Below are 16,336 nucleotides of genomic sequence, written 5' to 3'. Positions count from 1 at the left end.
AAAAACTTTGAAGTGGGGAAGTTGGGGGATTCTTCTACTGCGCAGTGTCACACACTAAATGCTTTAACCATGAATACACCAGGGTGTGCATTCCTCTGTGCTCAACTGCTTCTGTAACTGCCTGTGCCGGAGTGTAAACAGACCTTTATATGCCGCAGTTATTCGTTAACGCTGGGGGGGTCCTGTTATGCTAATGCCTTTGCCTCTTTTCAGCTCACTCACCCTTTGTGGCTTCATTCCCCAATGGGTTTACTCGTAGGTCTTTTGATTATTCAAATTTTATTCCACTACTCAACATGCTTTAATTGTGTGAGTCTGTTTATTTCAGTTAGATAGATACAGTGCAAAGGGATTCTACATAAAATATATTGGATTGATGGCTTTCAACTGACAAATTTTAAAGTGAAACAAAGTGACAAATTTACAAGTAAAGCAAAAAATAAACCAAAAGAAATGATCAAACAAAACTAAAAGGTAGAAGAATATACAGCAAAGAATATCTAGCTGTTTTTTGATTCACACTCTAGCATCGACCCCAAGCCGAACCCAGGGAGTGCTGTTCTAAGTTGTTTTAGCAAACAAGACAGTGAAGTCAACCAAATTACGCCATTACCTCAAGGCTAAACTTTCAGATTTTCTGTCAAAATCACCTGAATTTTTTGAAGCAAAGCTTTAAGAACTTAAGGGCAAAAGAAAAGTTACAACATCTGCTTGCTTGTAAAGGAACTGGCATTGCTAAAGTAATGTATGCACGCTTTCTGGTAGAGAATAGCATAACTAAGACTGGGAAGCCGCATACTATAAGAGAAGACTGGATTTTACCTGCTGATAAGGAAATAGTGGATGTGATGCTGGGAGTAACGACCTCCAAATGGATGAAACTGATATAATTGTCTAACAATATAGTTAAATGGAGAATTGAGGACATTTTGAAAGGTGTGTCTGAGCAGCTGGTAAAGAGACTTCAAAAGAGTTTTCTATATATCCTGCAACTGGGTATTGCCAAAATTGCAAACCTGCTTGTCTCTGTGAAGGTTTTAATATAATTGAGATATACAGTGCCTTCCCTAATGTTTGGGGACAAAGACATGTTTTTCCTTGCTTTACCCCTCTGCTTCACAGTTTGATTTGTAATTTTAAACTGAGGGAGAGAGAGGTAAATCAAGGAAAAATGTGTCTTTGTCCCAAACATTATGGAGGGTACTGTAAACAAGGAGTTTCTTTTTTGTAAGTCTTTACCCATTTTTGTAACTGATGTGACTGTTTTGACACATTGAACACATTCATTACTTCGAATGAAATAGACTGCTCAAAATATGTAGGATTAAGTACTGATGGGGTTTGTACATGTCAAAGTAGTTGCTCCAAAAGTAAAGTCTGTTCATTTTAGTGTCTTAAACAAGGCTGTTTGAGCAGTCAATGATATCAAGAGCCGTCCTCTGTACACATGCTTATTCGTGATTTTATATGATGAGAGGGGTAGTGATCACCACCAGCTTCTTTTATACCCTGAAGTTCAATCGCTGTCTTGAGGTAAGGTTCTTACATGTCATTTTGAGTTCTGTGATGAGGCAAATCTATTCTTACTAAACTCAAAGTTTGAACTTGCACATCTCTATAGTGATTTTGAGAGTCTGGCAAATTCAGCCTATTAGGCCGATATCAAAATGTATACAATCTTTCTCTAAAAGCAAAAATTGTGACCGTTCTTATCTAAAACAAACTTGAATTAATCATAAGGAAACTTGAATTGTGGTCCAGGCAAGCTGTAACTGTAAAACTTCTGAAAATCTATTCCTTTTTTTTTTTTTTTAAAGAAAGAAAAAAAATGCAGCTTCTAATCACTGTAGTTAGTGACATCAGTCACCATCTTCAAAGTGTCCAAACCTTGTTGTGTGATTGAGTACTTTCCTGTCTTCAATTTGTAGCACAGCTGGATTGAAAACCTGTGTGCCTTCCACAATGATAAGCCGTGACCAGGATAAGTGCCAGAGAACAAGATGGCTTTGTCAAGCTTTCTTGCAACAGTGCTTTGAAACTTTTTTCACACTGAAACATCTTTCTGATTTTTGGCAGGCTATCCTGCACTATCTGACAAAACAGTTAAGTTTTAATGCAAGAACTTACCTCTGCAAAGCTGGGTTCCCTGTACTAGTCGCACTGAAGACAAAATACAGACATCACTTTAATACCAAGCCTGATCTTCAATTAAGGTTGTCCTCACTGCAACCTGATATTGAGTGTTTGATGTTAGACAGACAACACCAGTCTTCACATTAGGTTAGTGGCCATACTTGTAATACATAAGGCCTACAGTTTTAGAAACGGTTTTATTGCGTAAAATGTACCCCTTGCAATATTAGTTTACTTGAAACATTACATGTGCTTAAGTAAGCATTGCATTCCATTTTTGCTACATTAATGATCTCAAAAAAGTCCAACTCATGACACTAAGTGTTCTTCATACATAGAGTTTTTCTGTTGTCATCGTGAGAGATTTTGAACTTTATTCTGCCTTCATTGAATCCTATATTATCCTGCAATTGCATGCCGGAAGAATCCTGTGCAAATCTGCAACAGAAGACTTGTTCATGCTTTGAATGGTAACTTACCCTGTTGAAATATTTGGCCTCACCATTTGAAATTATCCAAGAATGGGTAAGAGGACACATTCATAATTGTACTGAGTATTTGTTACACATTCTTGTGCTCCATTTGTAAAAGCCATCTGCCAAATGAAGTACAATACAATGTCAAAGTAGTATTGTTACCTTATTCCATTACAAAACCCCAAATCAAAGTTGCCTTAATAAGAATATTGGATTTATCTGCTGAAGGGGGAAATCCTCAGAGGCATTTCTTTAAAAGATGAGGCACCCTGCAGTCACATGGGGGCCCAGGACTGAGTTTGGGAACCACTTATTTAAACAATAATAGCTGAAATCCTTTAGTATAACTCTTCATCCAGTCATGAAGCATGAATCCCACAACCCTATGAAGGAGTAATTGCAGATAAGGTGTATAAAAAGAATAAGCTGGTTCAAACAGAATACTGTAGCATTTGGATGAAATTAAATTCAAATCACTGCCACTAACGTAATGAGTATTTTTTTCATTGGCTGTGCCAGATTGTAGCTTCTGTGATTTATAGGAGTCATTAATGAGATGCAAAAAAAAACTTGATAGTAATAAGACAACAAGGTGAAAAGACCAATAAAAACATAAACAAAATATGTAGAGTCTAACACAATGGGAATAATAGGAAAAAAGGAGCGTTTTTTTTTTTTTTTTTTTTTAATCTTACTGGAATTTTAAAACAGTTTATGCATTTCCATTAATTCCTTCTTTAGCTGACAATTAGAAAGTGGAGAATACAAAAATGTTTTAAAGAATAGATAAGGTACTCGACTGTCCAGATTGAAAGCAAAGCAGCAAACTTGGTTAATATAATATGTTAAGATTTTCATTTGCAATGTCATATTATTTAACAAGTAGCAAAAAATTGAGATTATTCTTTTCCGTCTGCTAGAATTGCACTGAAATCTGGATATGGAAAGTACCTTGGGATAAATTCAGAAGGAGTTGTCATTGGGCGCTCAGATGCAATTGGTTCCAGAGAACAGTGGGAACCAGTGTTTCAAGATGTGAGTCAGTTTTTGTGCTTCTATTTTTTTTATCAGAATTCCTGCAGTGATAAACTGTGAGTAGAAAGTTTACTTTTTCTCATCAACTAATTATTATCCCAGGCCAGTAACTTCCTTGGCCTCACACTTTGATGACTGGACTTGGCATCACTAACAGCTGCTGGGTCACCTGCCTTCTGGTATCTTAGGGGTAGGATGGCATGCTTTCACCCAGACTATAAACCTTACTTTACTGTTGCCCATTTTGTTGTCCTGTTAGGACTTGTGCCACATTTACAAGACTGATACCTGTTTGCTGTTAACCTACACAGGCACTTAAAGATGCTCTCCTTTCACCAGTCTGGGTTCCCTTTCCCAATATGGACTTTGCAAGTCCATCTTCTATTGTACTCTTGACTTATGCTCCTCCTATTCATGGTACCTGCTTACCTGCCTTCATGCAGTAGTCTGTTTCTATTGAGCTTAACTTCATTTAATTTTGAAATAAAGTATATTCTGCTAAAATGGTTGTATGGTAAATGGCACTCATTGTACTTTTAAAATTTAATAAAAATTTTAAATGCTTATTTTGTAAATTACAGGGTAAAATGGCTTTACTGGCTGCAAATAGTTGCTTTGTCTCTTGTAATGAAGATGGGGATGTAGTTGCTAAAAAAAAGACAGCTGGAGAAGAGGAAATGGTAAAGGTGAGCTTTTATGCTTTATTTCGTGTCCTTGGTCTGAGTTAATGTTTTTATGATACTTTGCTTTTTTTTTATTTTCCTTCTTATCCTATCATTTCCAGTATGGAAAATTTGTAAAAATATTTCACAGAACAAGTAGGAGAATAATGGAAGCATATTATGGAGTGTTAAATCAGTTTTCCTAGAATACATGTGGACCCTTCTGTCTAATTAGCTCATTTGTGGCATGTATTTCATTAGCTGTAAGAAATAAAGTTTATCTGTAGAGCTAGACAATATCAATATGTTTTTTAAAATATCTTGATTTTCGTCTTTCAATATTAAGGGATACCTTGTCCTCTCCCATTTCCTTTTCCCAGTGTTGAGTTTCAGGTATGGTTGTGGTTTTGTCCAGAGATATCATTTAAATACATGCGTACCTGCAAATATCCATGTTGTACTCCAATCACGACTTATTCTTCTTTCACATCATAAGTAACAACAAGTGCAAATAATTTGAGCATATATATTTACATATGAGAATAAAATCATTTTAAATCAACTATTTTAGAAGTAAATCTTAAGTTTATGAGTGAAATATTTTCTAAAAAAGATAATATTACAGGCATTCTTTGGAACTATTTTTAATGTAGGAATTCTGATATTCAGCAAAATACTATATTTTTGTATAGTTGGTTGTCACAAAAAGTAGAAGCACCACAAGCATGTTTCTTCATCTTAGGTAAAAATAATCATGTCACAACAACTTTATCATTTTAAACAGTAGTCCCTTTTACCAGTGAAAAGAAATCGATGGCAGTAACACATTTATTTAATCCAAAATACCTTCAGTTTAGCAAACTATATTTTTCTCTTGCCTTTTTACTTGACAAACAAATCACTGAAACTCTGCTCATGTCTCTCACTATTCCAACAACACCACTGATTTGGTGGAGTAGAATGGATGATTGATAATTCAGCATAACAATCCATTACATGGGTAGTGAATGGAAATTGTAAAATATATGCCTTCTAACATCATATTGATCCAGTAACTGTACACATTAATTTTTTGTGTCCTAAAAGCTATACATTTGGCTTAGCAAATATGAGAGAATCTTGGCAAAAGAGTTGTTGGCCAAATATAACAGTGATTGAGTGACCATGAAGTAGAGGAGAACAGCCGCAATACATACTCCGTATAGGAACGGTGGTTCACAGGGGTTTTGGGGAAATGGAAGGAGCATCACAGTCTATTCCACTTAAAATGCTGCTTACAGTACCTGTCTAAAGTTCATTAGCTGAGACTGAAGTCTGCTCTGAGCTTAAAAGCAAGTGTAAAATGTATTGCTCTCTTCTAGAAGTTTAGAGAATGATGTGAAAACCATTTTTACTCCCAAGGGTTTTGATTTAAATATTGTTAACTTAGTATTAGCTATCCGTGTAGGATTTACTATGGGATGCGATAAGAGTTTGTGTAGTCATTAAAAAAAGTGAAAAATGTATTTAGTGTAAGTTACCTATTTGTTATTAACAATATGTAAGCTTTTGCCCAGTTTGTCTGACTAGTGCTGTACAAACAAAAGGCGTGCTCTCTTTTTGTTTATAAATTGTTATATCTCCAGCTTTCAAATAAAATTTTATATTTAGAGATGCAGGAATACTTCACATTTGTAAGTGTGTGTGTATAAATATATTTTGTAAGGGTATAATACCTGTTTTTGTATTAATTACCTGTAATATATAATTTATTTTCTTACACCATCTTTAAAATATTTTGTTATGATAGTTGAAACTCTTGTGTTAAAACTTGTCAAGAAATTATAGACATTGGTAAGGTATTGTGTGCATGACTAATGTGGAAAAGTACCCCAAAACTGTGTATTTTTATTTCTTTATTTTTTTTTAAACTGGAGTATCTGTTTTTATTTCCATATGCCCAATCTGTATTTTAATCTCAAGTCGGTAGTTGTTACTCTGTTAACCTACATACTTGTTCGTTTATAATGTTTACTGGTGAAACTGTTATGTTGCTGAAAAACACAAAGCAGAAATGTGGGAAGTGCATTGGATAGGAATGTCACTGCAAATATAATAATTGTATTGACAGCTTTGTGATTTATTAGCATAATTTTGTAATTATCATTATTCAATAGTATTGTAGTAGTAGATAAGAGAAAAAAGTGTTTTGTTTTTTTTTTAATTAATGGAACTTTCTTTTTCTCTGTGCTTCCTTCACCTACATGGTTTTCCCTAAACATATGATTTGTATTGAAACAACAATCATACACAGTTCATATTTATGTTATTAAGTACAGTACAAGTACTTTCCATCTACAGAAGACAAGGTATACATCCTACTAAAGACTTTTTCTTTGGCAGCAGGGAATAATTACAGACTTCACGCAGTGTAAGATTTACCTGCATCTTTTAAATAGAAATTAAGAGAGCAAAGTACATGCCCAGTTCTTATTCTAAAGCCACCATGCTGTTGACGACCTCAGGATACAACATACTATTAGCTATTTCTCAAAACAAACTCGCATCTCTGCGTGCTCTCAATTACTTAGAAATACAGAGAGCAAGTTAATGGATGAACTTTTCAAGGTATTTTTCATATCAGTTATTCACAAGCAAGGCTTTTCCAAGAATGTGCCACATAACATCTAAGAGACATTCTGTAAAAAAGGACATTAGGTGATTTGGACATTGTGCGAACAACATTATATGCAAAGCTATATGGGATTCTGTAGTGTACCTCTTTTGACTAAATACAGAGGTATAATGCCACAACGCTGTTGGGCACTACATCCCACAAATTGAAGCATACGCTCTTACATGGTAAACTTTTTACTTTTACGTAGAGAAAGTTCACATTAAAATAACAATAGAAAGTACAGAACAGTACTGGCAGAGCAATCACTTTGTATACAAGGGACCGAGATAGAAGTGTTGCGTTCAGAAAACTGTTGCAATCGCTACGTCCAGTTATGTCTGCTATGTTCTGTTCTCTGATCAGGATTTCTGAACTCTTATTGTAAACTTATGGGAAATCAGATGAATATACAGTTGGATGTTGCTGAATGGACGTTATTTGGCGCATAGCTGTATTAGTGTGCTTCATGAAATTGCACCCTAAAATGAAGCATATTTTATAAACTTAAAAAAAAAAAAAAAAAAAAAAAAAAAAAAAAAAACCTAGCCTGCTCTTGCACTTCAAAATGAAGGTGAGTTCTACCGGAGTACCATTATAAAGAAAATTTTTAAAACTTAACCAGAAATGTTTATTTTGAAATGGCAAAGATTTCAATTTAAGAAAACATGCCTTCTGAGTTAATGACACAGGCCTATGACAAAAAAGTAAACTGTAAATATACATTTTAACAGAGATTCTTGGTTCTATTTTTTGAGGTAAGGATATATTTCTTGCTTGTTTGTCAGCTTGTAATAGCCATTGCGAGTGGATTATGAAAACCCAACAGTGAAACACCCCAAGCCTTTCGCATTCAGTGTTGCTGTTTTACATAGCCAGCAAAGCAATATTCACGTCGAGGGGAGGCGTAGTTAAAAGAGCACAATGAGTTTCATTTTACTTTGTAAACATAACAGTAAATCTGAACCGAACTGATGACACTACGTTGTATTTTTAATAAAAGCCTTAGATTTTTGAAAGACCCAAGCCAACTTTTCAAATTAAACTGGTAGTTTGTGCAGATTGAAGCCCCACTAACCTATTTTTTCCCCTCCCTCCACCACCCTGCCCCCTTTTTTTTTAAAATTCATAATGAATTGCTCTTTCTGAGGATATGGTGATAAAAACTCAACATAATGTATTTGATTCAGTGATATTCACTGATTCCAGTCAATTTGTAAATACATGGGAAAAACATGCAAACTCCATGTGGAACCTGCTGCTGTGGGGCAGGAATAACACTCTACACTATCACTTTGTCTATGCTAAAAATTCTGTACTAAACTTACTAAATTTCAACCTGATTAAACTTAGGTGAATTGGCACTGCTAAAGTGGTAGAGTGGCAAGTGTGTGTTTGAGTATGAGAGAGACTGCCTGCTCTGCGATGGACTGCTGCTTTGTTCATGTGTTGTTGCTGCCCCACAACTGTACCCTGGGTAAGTGTGTTAGGAAAATGGATGAATGAACGAATTAATTATTATTGTTATTATTATAGTACCTTTAACTGAGAGAAAAATATGAATAGATTTATTCTTATTTCTAGCTTATTTGTCCAATGTTGATGTGCAGGGTCTGCTTTTTGGCACAACACATTCCACTTGCTAGTCCAGAGCATGTTCAGATGTGGCGTTGACCTTGTGCATACTCCCCCTCAACTGATTGAGCCAATATTTCCTTGTGCACCTGTGTGGCTGCTTTCTCTGTGCGGTGAGACACAGGGCTGTTTTTGCCATGGACTAGTCATCATGTGGCCATACCATCAAAGGCACACTATTCTATATGAATAAAGATGCCACAATGGTAGCGCTGTAGTCTGGGGTTTGGAGGTTGTATGTTCTCTCCAGGTGCACCAGTTTCCTCCCACCGTCCAAACACATGCAGGTTTGGTGGTTTAGCATTGCTAAAATGGCACATTTGTGTGTTTGCTATGCTATGGACTGATGGCCCATGCAGGGATTGTTTCTGTCTTGCGTCCAAGCTGCTCATACTTCAGCTGCCCCATGACCCTGTACTGTATAAGCGAGTTAGGACGATGGATGGATGCCAATAACCTCTGTTCATTTTGTCTCTTGATTACATACTGCATGTGAAATCAGTATTTTGTCCCTGAAACACTTGTGTATTATAAATCTCTTTTAGTAATTATTCTCTAGTTCTCTACAGATCAGAGACCTCGATTCCCATCTAGTGGTGACTTTCCAAGGTAAATTACCCTGGGGCTAAGTATATTCTCCCCATTCCGCAGGCTGCAGTGAGGACAGTCTCCTTGAGAGTGAAATGGTACCGCAGAGGCAGATGAGCGGGTAGTTGGTGAAGTTACGCATACAGCCAGTCCACTTTTGAATTGGGTAAATTAAGGCTAAGTCTTTTCTTTATAATGGGAATCTGGTACCCTTCACCTTCATTATAAAGTGCAAGAGCAGGCTAGTTATTTTCTAAAATTTGTAAAATACGCTTCGCGCACTCCTTTGAAGAGGAAGATATGTTTGCATTCTTTTAATTGTGAGATGGAACTGTCATCTCTGTCTTGTCATGGAGCACAGTTTAAACTTTTGAAAAAGAGACAAATGTTTGTTTGCAGTGTTTTGAATGAAGTTCCTGTCTCTCTACAACCTCCAGTGTTTCTGTGCAAATCTGTGACCCAAGCATGACAATATAAAAATAACCATATAAACATACGGTTTCTACTTCGCGGATTTTCACCTTTCGCGGGGGGCTCTGGAACGCAACCCCCGCGATAGAGGAGGGATTACTGTACAATACAATTTATTTTTGTATAGCCCAAAATCACACAAGGAGTTCCGCAATGGGCTTTAACAGGCCCTGTCTCTTGACAGTCCCCCAGCCTTGACTCTCTAAGAAGACAAGGAAAAACTCCCAAAAAAAACCCTTGTAGGGAAAAAATGGAAGAAACCTTGGGAAAGGCAGTTCAAAAAGAGACCCCTTTCCAGGTAGGTTGGGCATGCAGTGGGTATCGTATAGAAGGGGGTCAATACAATACAATACACAATACAGTATAAAAATAAAAATTTTACAAATATGGAGCAGAATTTAACAGTAGATGATATCACATAATATTATTTGGATTTGTTTAGAGTCCTGGAGACCTCAGCCATCAAGCTGCCTACCCCATTTGGCCATTCCACAGCTAAAACAGTGCTGGGCCAGCCATTTCGATGAAAGGACCCCTCTACCCCACGATTCCTGCGATCCTCCATCAGGGATGACTTTACCTTAATAATAATAATAATTCATTACATTTCTATAGCGCTTAGGCAGGCAAAACAACTTGGCAGGTGGACCGTGGCACCAAGTGCCACATTTGAGTACCGAGAAGAGAAACAGAATAGGTGAGGGTTAGTAACAAATTATAACGATCATGTTACTTATGTTTTAGTGCTAATGACTAACAACAGAGATGCAGTCTGCACAGTTAGTCAGCAGCTGTAGTCAGGATATGCTAAACTGAAGTAGTAAGTCTTCAGTCGGGATTTAAAAGCTGAGACCAAAGGGGCATCTCTTATAGTAGCAGGCAGACCATTCCACAGTTTAGGAGCCCTGTAACTAAAAGCTCGACCTCCCACTTATTTTATTAATCCTTGGAATCATAAGCAGACCAGCATCTTGAGATCTTAATGTGAGCTCTGGTTTGTAAGTCATGATAAGTTCAGACAAGTAAGCTGGACCTTGGCCATTTAATGCTTTGTATGTTAAAAGGAGGATTTTGAAATCTGCCCTAAACTTAACTGGGAGCCAGTGTAAGGATTTAAGAACTGAAGTTATGTTCATATTTTCTTGTTCTTGTAATAATTCTTACAGCAGCATTTTGGATTAACTGGAGGCTGTATAAAGAACAGTTTGAACATCCAGTGAACACTGCATTGCAGTAGTCAATCCTACTAGAAATAAACGCATGAATTAATTTCTCAGAATCCTGTTTATTTAGAAAGCGCCGTAATTTCCCATCATTTTTAAGATGGAAGAAACATGATTTGGACAATTTTGTAATATGCACTTTAAATGACATGCTAGAGTCAAAGATAACTCCTAGATTGTGAGCTGATTTAGTAAAATTAATGGTGATTCCAACTGAGTTAAATGATGACAAAATGTTGTTGTGATCAGCATCATTCCCTCCAACAATTAACATCCCTGTTTTAGTCTGTGTTTAAAGACAAGTAGTTCTCATCCATCCACTCCTTTAATTCAGTAACACAACTTATTAAAGACAACATCGGAGAAACTTCATTTGATCTAAATGAAAGGTATAACTGGGTGTCATCTGCATACAAGTGAAAATTAACATTGTTTCCTAATGATAGATCCCAGTGGAAGCATGTAAAGTGAAAACAGTAAAGATCCCAGTATTGAGCCCTGTGGGACACCATATCTCACTTCTGTGTATAATGATAGAGTACTGTCAGCACATTTCTGTATGTATTGGAATCGATTTGATAAATAAGAACTAAACCAAGCGAGCACAGTGCCTGTAAGGCCAACATCATTTTCTAGCCTATGCAGTAAAATAGAATGGTCAGTGGTGTCAAATGCTGCACTTAAGTCTAACAACATAATTAGAGTGGAGATTCCTTCATCAGAGGATATCAGAATTTCGTTTACAACCCACGTTAGTGCCGTTTCTATAGTATGACCAGTGCGTAAACCAAACTGGAATTTCTCAAATAAATTGTAATGCGTAATGTGTGACTGAAGCTGATTGGCGACTATTTTTTCTAGTATTTTAGAGAGAGAGGGTAAATTTGAAATAGGCCTATAATTATTTAGTATGTGTGGGTCTAGGTCTGACTTTTTAAGTAATGGTTCAATGACCGACACTTTTAGTGCATCAGGTACTGTGCCATGCAATAATGAACTATTGCTTTTTACTAGTTTTGTTGGCACTGGATTTAGGGAACAAGTAGTGGGTTTCATTTTAGAAATTAAAGTTAAGATTTACTGCTCAGTTACAGGATTAAAATTACTAAAGTGCTGAATGCAATGTGAAGCAGGGTCTGCTAAGCTAGTGTGCAGTTTGTACTGTGATTCTGTGATCTAGGATGGTATATTTTTAATTTTCTCATTGAAGTTCATAAAGTCTGTACTGCTAACATCTGTTGGTTTTTTGCACTGTAAATATGAAATCCCATTTGTTAATTTAGCAACTGTTCTAAACAGTACCCGAGGATTTTTATTATTGCTATCTATTATTGTAGAATAGTATTCTGAGCGAGCTTTAAAGAGAGCTTTTTTATATTTTGTTTAACACTCTCTGTCCATGCAATTTGAAAGACATGTAAATTTGTTGTTCTCCATCTGCGCTCCAGTTTTCGACACTCTAATTTAAGAGCTCGAGTGTTTTCATTAAACCAGGGAGAGTTTCTATGTGCTTTGATCACTTTTTTTTAAGGGGAGCCACTGCGTCCAGAGCATCTCTCAAGGTCACATTATAATGTGAGGTTAGCTGATTTAAATTGTTTTCCACAATTACACTCGACTTACTCAAAGTATCTGTAAATTTTGAAGCAGAATTACAATCTAGATGTCTTTGTTTTTAATCTGTGTGCATTGGCAAAAGCAGGACTAAATCAAATGTAATTAAGTAGTGATTGGAAATAACTTCATTTAATGGAGCAATGTTTAAATTTTGAATTTCAACTTTGTAAGTTATAATTAAATCTAATGTGTGGTTATGATTATGAGTTGGACCTTTGACAATCTGACAAAATCCTACTGAATTTAACAAACAAGTAAAACATTTGCTAAAAGTGTCAGTTTCCACATCAATGTGTACGTTAAAATCCCCCATCAGTACTACGTGATCATAATTTATAGCCAAATTAGATAAAAGGTTGCTAAATTCAGTCATGAACAATGAATATGGCCCTGGTGGTCTGTAGACTAGCACTATAATTGTGATGGAATCTGTTTTAATATTTAAAATGAATGCCTCAAAGGATGTAAAGTCGCCTAAATTTTTAGATGTGATTTGCATTTTGTTACAATGAATTATTCCAAGCCCTATTACTCGACCAGAATCTCTAGACTTATGAAGGAACGAGTATCCATCTGGTGACGCCTCAGCTAGGGGAACAGTGTCACATTTACTAAGCCAGGTTTCAGTGAGAAAACACAGATCAGATTTTGTACTTAATATAATATCATTTACCAAAACAGCTTTACTGCGAAGAAAGGGAATGTTCAATAAACAGCATTTAAAACTGCATGCTTCTTTCTGAACTGGTGATATAAAATGAACTTCAGTTGCTGTTGCTAAAGAAATCTTAATGAAAATAAATATTTACCCTGTATAGTCTAAGCATCTCTCAAATGTAAAATCAGAAAATTTTAAACAACCACACTATTTCTTTTCTTTGCTAAATATTCTTGTTATCTAAGTAAAAATTCATCCATTCATAAACCCAATTTTAAGTTTGCCTGAAAGTTTTCACGTTTAACTGTCTGTGAATATTCGCCAACCCTATTATTGGTTATACTACTTTATGATTGTAAAAAAAAAAAAAAAAAAAAGAGTGAGAAATTATATGATGATTATTTGTTACCAGAAAATATTTCAGCATTTAATGTTTCTGTCTTTAGATTCGTTCTTGTGCTGAAAGAGAAACTAAAAGAAAAGATGATATTCCGGATGAAGACAAAGGAAATGTGAAGCAGTGCGAAATCAATTACGTGTATGCATTTTTAATATTTAAATAATATCTGTCTTGCAAGTCTTTGCTTTGTTTTTATTTGGTTGAATCCTGTGGACTTGTTTCTCAATTTGAATTACAACATTTTAATTTTTGTATAAAATCTTGTTAATTGGTTCTATAGCCAGATCTAAAATTGGATGATAAATGAAATATATATTGTGAAAAGTAAAAACATTCTGGGGTGGTACAGGTCTGGGTTGAAAAATGAGAAACCCTGAAAACACAGATAAAACATGTGAACTACATACACTGCACAACTCCAAGTGCATGCTGATCAACATGAGGACAACAAACAATGCATACATCATTTTCTAATTATTTTCTACAATCATACCTATTCTTCCCACACTAGGAATCCCCACACCTTTTGAACAGAACCATCATGCTGGTGACTAGGCGTGTGCGATATACATCATTTACGATTATATCTTAATTGCTGTTTTAACGATGTGCGAGATTAAATTGAGTATGTAACTCGCTTTGCAAAAAAAAGAAAGAGTTCAATCACTAATGCAACAGTATAGACCACTGCGCGTGCACAAAGTGAGTTGCATAGGCGTGCACGTCCAGCAAGCTGCAAGTTAGCGTCGCTCCCTGCCTCAAAATGAGTAAACAAACAGCGCCAGATGATGAAACAGCCTCGCCATCTACATCGTCAGAGTTAATTGCCAGACGTGGTTCATTCTCACTCGCATGGCAGTGGTTTGGTTTTGAAAAGACTGATGTTGTTCAGAAGACGGCAGTCTGCAAACTATGTGGTAAATCAGTTGCCGTTAAAGACAGCTCGACAACTAACTTGTTTCACCATTTGCGAACTAACCACCGCACAGAATACGAAGAATACGAAAAGCTTAAGGAGTCAGCTGTCCAGCACAAGTCTAAAGTAACCAAGGTACAAGCACAAAAACACACTCAGCAAACTTTAGCGGACTCATTCTGCAAAAAAGTGCCTTACGACAAGAAAGCAACAGATGGCATGATATAACAAACGCCGTCACCAATTACATCTCAAAAAATATGGTGCCAATTCAAGTGGTTGAGAAGAGATGGTATTAAACAGCTTTTGAATAATTTAGACCCAAGGTACACACTGCCTGGCCGAAAATATTTCGGTCAAACCGCTCTGCCTAAGTTGTACGATTCATGTCGCCAAACTCTGACGCGTAAACTGCAAAAGGTTTCACATTTTGCCACAACAACGGATTTATGGTCAAGCCGAACATCCGAGCCATACCTCTCCCTGACGGTGCATTTCATTGACGAAAACTGGCAACTGCAAAGCTTCTGTTTACAAACATCCTACTTCCCACAAGATCACACTGGCAACATCATTGTGCAAGGTCTGAAAGATGCGCTGGCATCATGGTCACTGCGAGAAGACCGCATGGTTTGCATGACAACGGACAGTGGGGCTAACGTTGACAGTGCACTACGGATTAATAACTGGAAGAGGCTACCTTGTTTTGGGCATAGGCTTCATATTGCGATTGGTGAGTAATTTGGGGTTCCTCTATAAAATGCAGTTTAGGTTAAATTGATCTTATTTATTATGACGTTTAAAAATACAAAAAGACCTGATAAGTAAAGCTATAGATGACAAAAATGTAATTCAATATAATTTCAAATAATACATTACATTATCTTGGAATTATCGTTATCGTCAAAGTCCCAGAAAATATTGAGATTTTTTTTTTCCCAATATCGCACACACCTACTGGTGACTACTTTTCCACAAAAAGTGAAAGGAGCACACGCAGACTTTTTTGGTGGATTTTTCAACTTTAGCTATCTCCTCCTCAGTAGTGGATGAAAAATCGAGATGTAATTTTCTTTTCAGATTATTGTCTCTATCTTTAAGGAATGTAATGTGCTTCATAGCCTTAACTGTAAAAAGCTTAGTTTGGAATTGCAAACCCGTGATTTAACAAAAAAAAAAAAAACACATGTACCTGTGCAATAATTATCAAGCCCCATTACTAAATTGGAAAGTTCCGGTTGCACATGTGCATACACACACACAGGCTAGGGTGTTGAGCAATGCAGGGCCAATTGGTCTAGCCCCATTAGCTGGAGACAGGCTTGCAGAACCCAGCATAAGGACAATTTCACATACTATTAAAAGCAATATTTCTCTAAATAAGTAAATACATTTAAGCATTTGATATGGAGAAGAAAAAGTTGAAGGATGTTGTAAACATCTAACAATAAGTTAAATTACTCAGGGAAGCTTATTATTTTGCACAACATCTGGTGTGGATGTGCTCCACTGGCTCTTAATACATAAATGCTACTGGTTCTAGATATTAAAAAGTATGTCAATAAAAATTAACAAAACAGAAGTAAGTTTAATTAGCAGTAGTATTATTTCAATGAATGTTTTAAGAAAGATATTGCAATTGCAATTATCATAGATTAATATCCATTTACATGAACTTTTTACTTAAATTACAGAAAGAAGTTTCAGAGTTTTCAGGATCATAAACTTCAAGTTACTAAAGAAGACAGTAAAATCCTTAAGAAAGCAAGGAAAGATGGGAGTTTTCATGAAGCTTTACTGGACAGGTATGTGTTTTTAAAATACACTTTATCTGAATAGCAATATTAAAAAGTAGGTCTGCTTCAAACA

General features: G+C 36.0%; 1 protein-coding gene across 1 annotated transcript in view; it reads left to right on the top strand.

Moving 5' to 3' along the window:
- The window catches only part of frg1 (FSHD region gene 1), a 49,356-nt gene that overhangs the window by 25,331 nt on the left and 7,689 nt on the right, over positions 1 to 16,336 (top strand). Inside the window, exons 5-8 of the mRNA XM_028802086.2 lie at positions 3,530 to 3,644; positions 4,226 to 4,330; positions 13,598 to 13,689; positions 16,162 to 16,272. Coding sequence (XP_028657919.1) covers positions 3,530 to 3,644; positions 4,226 to 4,330; positions 13,598 to 13,689; positions 16,162 to 16,272 — 423 coding nt within the window. The remainder of the gene's footprint in view (positions 1 to 3,529; positions 3,645 to 4,225; positions 4,331 to 13,597; positions 13,690 to 16,161; positions 16,273 to 16,336) is intronic.

Source organism: Erpetoichthys calabaricus, chromosome 5 (assembly GCF_900747795.2).
Source record: "Erpetoichthys calabaricus chromosome 5, fErpCal1.3, whole genome shotgun sequence".
Classification (NCBI taxonomy): domain Eukaryota; kingdom Metazoa; phylum Chordata; class Cladistia; order Polypteriformes; family Polypteridae; genus Erpetoichthys; species Erpetoichthys calabaricus.
This window is presented reverse-complemented; position numbering and strand designations above follow the sequence as displayed.